We start from the raw sequence: 7,819 nt of genomic DNA, 5'->3' as shown, positions 1-7,819 counted from the left end.
GAGACCCAAAAGAAAAGAAAAAATCTTCTATCTCTATCCCGCCTCTGTCATGGTGGCCATCTGTATCAATGTGTGGCCATAGACTTAAGGCTCCTCCTCACTCCCTAATTTCATTATTTTGTGAATGCATTAAATTGGATTTGATAGGTTTTGCTGTTGCAAGAATTTTATTTTTAATTCTCATGTTATCTAACATAAAAAAATCATTTACCATACCACAATTGATTGTTGCAGGCTTGTTATCAATCATTGATTTTTGAATGGCTATTTGAGCGTGATATTAGAAACTTAAGCAGAACATGGAATCAAGTGCTGTGTTATATTACTTCTCAAGAAAAGCACAACCCATGAATTCTTTTTTGCTTCATAGACAAAGTTGAAAATCTTTGTGGTGTATCATACGCATATTTTGTCTTGAATCTTGCGGTGAGGTCAAGTACATTGCAAACTAATTCATGCCTTACAACCCTAGATTTTCTCCGGAGTTCATGCATTTACTAATAGAGAACAAACACTCACTGGTGTGTGATAGCATGATGCAAATGGCTAATACCAAAATCTTCTAATAAAGTGCCATGTCCATCTTATTTCTCAAGAAAAACACAAGTTGATGTACAATACCTTTACAGGATCACACACAGATCAAGACCACTAGAACATAACTTGGTTCATATCCTACAAGTCTGGATCTTCTCTAGAGTCCATACATTAACTAGGGAGAAATCTTTCTTCTTGGATTGAGCTCATGTAGGGAAGAAGGATCAGGGGGCACAGGAACAGAAACAGAGCCTTCAAGCATCAGTACCACCTTTGGCATTGTAGGCCTGAGTGATGGGTCTTCCTGGATGCACCAAATGGCCACCATCACAAATCTTTCCACCCTTCTCATGTCAAGCAACGCTTCTCTCTCACTTCCAACCAAGATATCCAATCTCCCCTCTCTGTAGCAATCATACGCCCAGTAAACCAGCACCACTGCTTCCTCGTTCTCACTCTCCTCCAAGTGTTTCCTGCAGCAGATGGTCTCTAGCAACATCACTCCAAAGCTATACACATCAACCTTCACCGTAATTGGCATGCTCTTGAACCACTCCGGCGCAACAAAACCTCTAGTCCCTCTAATGCCCGTGTTTGTTCGTGTCTGATTAGCTCCCAGTAGCTTTGCCATTCCAAAATCTGAGATCTTCGCCACCAGGTTGTCATCCAAGAGTATGTTTTGACTCTTTATGTCACAATGTATGATAGGTGTGATGCACTCTTCATGCAAGTAAAGGAGCCCTCTTGCCACGCCCAAGATAATGTTCACTCGCCTGTTCCATTCCAGCTTCATCTCTCCGAAGAGGAAACTCGTCAATGAACCATTGCTCAGAAACTGGTAGACTAGAAGCCTGTTCTCCTCTTCATTGCAGTATCCCAACAACCTGACCAGATTCTTGTGGTGCGTCTGTCCAATTGATCTGACTTCTGCCAAGAATTCTTTATTAACATCTTGGCACACCTTGTTTAACTTCTTGACCGCAATGCAAATACTGTCCTTCCCTTTCAAGAAAGCCCCCTTGTAAACCGTGCTGAATGCTCCACTGCCCAGTTCCTCACTAAAGCCATTTGTGGCCTCTCGGAGCTCTTGGTAAGTAAAACAACGAAGACCGTGCTCCGAAACATTGGAGACATCTTGATGATGAGGGCGCTTTCGTTTACAAGGATAGCAGAAGATCATAAACAATATGGCCACCACGAACAGAATGTTAATGAATACTGAACCTCCGAGGAGCGAAGAGCCAGCAATTATCAGACCTTTTCGGTCATTCTTCTTGACTACAATGGTTGTGATTGTCCCGGGCTCGTAAGAAGAAGCATTATCCTTTGTTACTTTGATGAGAGCCTTTCCTCCAACATACCCGCCGATCTTTCCATTGGAGAGAGGCAGTTTCTTCTTCCAACATTCTCCATTTCTGAAGATTGCCACTGCACAGAAGCAATCACTTAAACAATAGTCTCTGCACTGGTCTTCAACAATCGGAGTGTAATGCTCATAGTCTGATAATGGCCAGTCAGTGTTCACCATCTCCACGAGCTGAAACCGTGCAGAGTCATCAACATCACACCTCTGCGCCACAAAGTCCGGCATGCAACCTCTGTACTCATTGTTGCTGTCTATAAAGGAGTATTTGGATGGGCACTGGCACACTGCTCTTTGATCCCCATCCAATTGACAGTAGCTATTGAAACCGCAAGCTCCACTTCCGACATCATTAGTAATTGCCCGGCATATATCATCTGGAACATGACCTTGTGAGGTCCATCCCTGTGCCCAGCTGCCATTGCTGCCCTTGTGGTAAACATAATGTCTGAAGACTCCATCGAAGTCCAAAGTTGCACGTTGATAGAAATCAGCAGCCGTATTTGATCCCACACCTGCTGAAGTTATGTTTATCCTTGTATTATTAATTAGCTCCAAGTAGACGATGCCTAGGGGGTCGAAGATGAGTTTAGATCCAGAGCCGGAGGTGGATGTAGACCAGTATGAATCATAGGATTGATTGGCGTTGATGGGGCTGGCGAGTTGCCGTAGTGAGACATCTCCGCCTTTTAGGCTGAAGATGAACCGGCCGCTAGAGTAGTTGGTGCTGGTGAGTTTGGACTGTAGCTGAGTGTTAATAAAAGCATTAATAAGGCTGAGGACTTGTGTGGGGAGGATTGTGTCAGTAGGGAAATTAAAGCTCTGCCAAATGAGGTCGCTGGAGTTGGCATCGACAAGGACTAAGTTTCCAGTGTCGAGCATGGCTGCGTGGGAGCCGCCCGAGGCGGAGGAGGAGAAGATGGTATCTCCATCAGGGCCTGTTAGTAAGAGCTGGCCATTGGAGCTGAGGCTGAGTGTGGAACCAGCAGGTGCTGGGCTGTTGCCATTGGCTGTCCAGACTATGGCTTTGTCTGCAGTCTTGGCTAACCAAATGGCCAGGAGGAAGAGATCGGTGGTGGTGTTACCGTTTGATGGTAGGGGGAGTGAAGCCAAAAAGCGAAGTCACCGGAGGGGGAGAGGACACTGGTGATGGTGCCAGAGGTGGTGAGGGTGGTGTCTGAGCTTATGTTCTGGTATGTCTGAGCTCTTGTTAGTTGTGGGAAATAGCTTAGGATCAGTAGAAGCTGAGTGAGTTGCAGTAAGAGTAGTAGAAGAAGAGGATGGAGAGAAGAAGATTTTATCATCATCTTTCTCATTCTGAACTGTCTTTCTACTTCTTCTTCCTGAATTGTTGCTGTGGATGAAGATCATTTGTAGAGACAAATGGAAAACTCATGTTTGTTGACTATTCTGCCGCATGGCTTAAGTCAAAGTCTCTGGTCGACGTCCGAGGTATTGTCCCAACATCGTCAGAGATTCAAAAAAGTTTCGAGCATGATATTCCAACAGAATTTTCTTGGAAGCAGGTCTCATAAGGTTCGGTGTCTTGAATCAATGGATGTAATCCAAGTCGTACAAACCTCAGAAAATGAGCGTGAGTTTGATTGCAGGTGTGAGTTTATAATTTGTGTGAAGTACATCCGGATTTGTTTAGCAAATTCACATCTAAGAAGGAGGTGGTCGGTTGTTTCCCATTTTTTATGGCACATAACGCAGTTGTTTGTCGCATTTTGAATGTTACACCATTTCCTGACTAAGTTGGATAGGGTAAGAATTTTATCCTCATTTACTAACCAGCAGAACAGAGAAATTTTGTTTGGGGATTCAATTTTCCAGTATTGAGGGTGTAAGACACTCCGTATTCCACTATCAATTAAAAATTTGTAAAAGGAACAAATAGAAAAAGGTTCCTTTTTTTTTCCCAATTTCCAAATTCTCAAGTTTTCCTGACTGCTAGAGCAATCTGGGATGGAGGATAGGAAAGGCGGAGTTTCTAAGTGGTTTGTCATGCAAAAAAAGCTTCCACGATTTGCAAACATTTGTGAGAATTGTTTGATCGTTATCTATGAAAGGTTGCAATCATTGAACAAGTAAGGCAAAGGTCTTCAGGAGTTTGGCCCTATAACCGTTATCGTATCATAAAAGTATGGAATCACCATTTTTTATGGTCATGGACATACAGATTCCAAAAGAAGGGTAGAATTGGCGTAATACCTGCCTAGAAGTAAGACTTGTTTCTGGGTGCAATGTGAAATAAAGATCTTGAGTTCCGCTATTCAAGTAATTAAAGTGTAAGATTTTTGACCAACATTCTTTTTGGTTGGTAGAAGGAGATTAGACAAGCGAGAATAAGAAGGAATGGAGATGGAGTAAGATAGGAAATGGAAAAAATTAAAGTTAAATTTTTTTTTATGGATTGGTGGCCAATCTTGTTATTTGTTTGCTTCTCTTTTACTTAGGTGTTTTGAATAATCTCTTTTTCTTAGTTTGAATTGGTTTTTCTCCGTTAGGCTTCTTTGCTTTCTATGCTTAATGCTATCAAATGCCACTCATCCGGAGATTTTCATGCTTATAATTTTTTTTTAACTAATAGATGGCAAGCATCTCTAATTTAAGTGATTGTTAAAAAGACAAACATGTATGGAGGGACATCAGTTATAATGACATACGGACCTCTTAGGAAAATCCCCATACTCTATAATCCTAGAGGGGTGAAACTGTTTTTCTCACACGAGGACCACATCCAAGCTCATAATTGATGAACAATATTGGATTCCAAGTGTGCAGTGCATGGAAGTGTGCATGGCATGAACTATACAGAAACAATACTGTCGGGAAAAGATTTGAACCATTATCCTTCTTTTTAGTACTATTGTGTCATACTTATTGGAATATCCAATAGTTGACTCCATGCTTATAAATTCTTGCTATTTTTAAATTTGGATGAATAATAATGTTGAGAATTTTTTTTTATTTTAAATTTTTATCTTCTCATTGATCAATGTAAGTTTTCTTTTTTTAAATTTTTAATAGTTTATTCAATTTTTGGTTTATTTAAGAAATCAACAAGAGAGAAAAAAAACAATAGATGAAAATGAGCCAATAGGGGGGTTCTTTCCCTCCAGTGGGCTTTGTTACTTTTATTTACTTTTTGTTTGTGTTCTGTATTTTTCCCCACTCCTGGTGAGGATGATTTATTCGACATCTGTGTTTAGTGTTTTTATTGTACTTGTTTTTTTTTAATGAATGTGGTTTATTCGCTTTTTATTAAAAAAAAAATAATAGATGAAAATGAGCTAATAGAATGGATAGAGACGAAGTAGGAGAGAATAGGAAGGAATGGTGATGGAATAGAAAAAAATTAAAATTAAATTTTTTCATGGATTGGTAGCCAATTTTATTATATATTTATTTAATAATAGTTATTACTATTATTGGTTTGAGTTGGTGTTTTTGTCAGACTTCTTTGTTTCGAGATCCAATGCTACCAAATTCTACAGTGAGAAGAACGTGTTCCTTCTCGAGCCTTGTATAAACATTTGGTAATGAGGGTTACGCGTCGTTTTGTAGGGTACAACCATAAATATTATATTATATTTTTATTTTTTATTTTTATTTTAATTTTTTTATAAACAGTGACAAACGACACTCAAAATGAGTATTTTAAAGGGACATGTATAAGTATAGTAGCACTGCAGGTTATGGTGACTTTAACGCCTGTTTAGAGATTTACTATGTGGGACGTCTTTAGCACATATGAGATAATTAGAACGTCATGTGCTGCATATATCGTGAATCATAGCACAGATGATAAATTCATCCCTATCTTAGTAACCCTAGAGGGGTAGAATACTAGCTCTTTTCCATGAGGGACTCGATGAATAATGGATAAACAATATGATACAGTATCCTATAATATATATATAGTATATTAGCACAATACTGCAACACAAAAAACAGTAGTGTGCTCTGTGTATAAAAACATGAAAAAAATATTACTGTGGAAGAAAAAGTTTTTAAACCCTCGTTTTCCTCACGCAACTTTGTAGTAACGGACCATTAGACCACTAATGGTTTCTTAATTTCTTTTTTTCCTCCCGTTTAGAGATTAAAAACTGCATAATTGAAGTATCACCCATGGAAGGATTTGATGGTGTTGTGCTTTTCAGTGTTGGGTGGAAAGTAAGGGGCGTTAGGGTAAATTATTTTGCATAGTTTCAAATAGCTATTCATGACTTGTCACTTTGCAAAAAACTTTATGAAGGCCATGTTTTTTTGTTTTCTTAAAAAATTTGGGAACTCTAATTGGCGATGTGATCGAAGAGATCATGAGCAAACGGTGCAAAGGTCGAGGACAAGATGGATCAAAGCATCATCCTCGTAGTTGGAGTGAATCTGGACAGTAAAATTCAATGGTTGCTGGCGGTGGATTTTAGCCTCATGGGAGGTTAAATCAAAGTTGAGAGAGATATTTTTGGAAGTGTAAATAGTTATTGTGTGTGGGTAATCCTAGTATTTATGTATATACGGGCCCCTGCTCCCATTTGTTCCGCCGAGATTTGTGCACTCCTCTATTTTTCTTAAGCAGTTAGATTGCTCTTCTTGGCAAAAAGAAAAAAGTTGAGAGGGTTATTGAGAAAAATTCTTATCAATGTATTTCATTGCAAATGCTTCGCCGGAAGTCTAGAAAGAGCATCTGAAGACTGTTCTAAATCTTTCATTGCTAATGAGGGCGTCGATTTTGTAGTCTTTGTTCAACTGAGCGCTCATGATCTTCGGTTTGTTCAAGTAGTGCATTGGTTAATAGTGTTATTTACATAAAGAGTAAGTAATTGTGAATATCTAGCTTTTTGAGTTTAGCTAAACTCAACAGCAGGACTTGAAGGTCATTAAAAAAGAGATTCAAGATAAGGAAATGAGAGGGAAATGATACGGACAAAATGAAAGAATTAGATGAATGGCAAGGAAAAATTATTTTTTTATTAAAAAAATAATTAATGTAGGGTCTAAGAACAAAAAAATTTGGTGAGGGTATTAAAAAGAGCTTTGATTTTTTTCAAAGCCTTATTGGTCACATGCAATATTCTAAGAGACTTGTTAGTCCTTCTCTCTTGTTATTAGGCAAGATTTTTAGAGAATGGGTCCATTTTTTATAATTTTTTTATAAAATGAATAATCAATTATTCACTGTGCGAGGTAGGGATTTGAACTTTTGATTTTTCATGAGATTCTTGTGCTTTAGTGTTAGGCTGTTAGACTATACCAATGTTTTGTATTTCTCTAATATATAGTCTTTTTTTGAAATAAATATATATAAAACTTCATGAGAATTCTTTATTTTCTTGATTTGACGCTACCAAATGCGATTGACTTCGTGAATGTTCTGATGATTTTTTTTTAAAATTTTTAAAATTTTTATTTTCTCGTTGATTAAAGTAAGTCAATTTTTTTAAAAAAATTGATGATTTATTTTATTTTTATTTTATACAAGAAATAAAGAAGAAAGAAAAAAAAGAAAGACAAACAAATAATGGGAAGCAAGAGTGGTAAGGAATGGATATATGAAAAGAAAAAAAAAAATGTTTCAAATACAAATTTCTTATAAATGAGATTAAATAATAAATAAATAAATAAATAAAAAAATAAAAAAATTGTCAATGGCCATATAGGTTTTCAATACCAATCTCAGCATTAATTAATCTTAAAAAAATATTAATCCATAGATGAATTACAATATGAGTGTAGTTACATGCATCATGGGACCAAATTGAATATTATATCAAAATATAAAAATTATAATGCATATTTTTGGAGTAAACAAAAGAAAATATATTAATACCAATCTTAGCATTAATTAATCTTAAAAAATATATTAATTTTAATCTTTTCATCCATTTTTTGGATGATCTTTTGCTTCTC

At 37.3% G+C, this 7,819-nt stretch overlaps 1 protein-coding gene across 1 annotated transcript; it reads right to left on the bottom strand.

Moving 5' to 3' along the window:
* Nucleotides 1-308: 308 nt before the first annotated feature.
* On the bottom strand, nt 309-2,994 carry LOC120261587 (G-type lectin S-receptor-like serine/threonine-protein kinase LECRK3). The gene has a single exon (XM_039269528.1). The coding sequence runs from the start codon at nt 2,780-2,782 to the stop codon at nt 713-715; it is 2,070 nt and encodes a 689-aa protein (XP_039125462.1). The 5' UTR covers nt 2,783-2,994; the 3' UTR covers nt 309-712.
* Nucleotides 2,995-7,819: the final 4,825 nt, after the last annotated feature.

The sequence above is a fragment of the Dioscorea cayenensis genome, chromosome 5, assembly GCF_009730915.1.
Source record: "Dioscorea cayenensis subsp. rotundata cultivar TDr96_F1 chromosome 5, TDr96_F1_v2_PseudoChromosome.rev07_lg8_w22 25.fasta, whole genome shotgun sequence".
Taxonomy (NCBI): domain Eukaryota; kingdom Viridiplantae; phylum Streptophyta; class Magnoliopsida; order Dioscoreales; family Dioscoreaceae; genus Dioscorea; species Dioscorea cayenensis.
Note: the sequence above shows the minus strand (reverse complement) of the source record. Positions and strands in the feature narration are given on the sequence as shown.

Excerpts from the sequence above, each read along its gene's own strand:
- LOC120261587 (XM_039269528.1), bottom strand. The coding sequence starts at position 2,782 with ATGCTCGACACTGGAAACTTAGTCCTTGTCGATGCCAACTCCAGCGAC.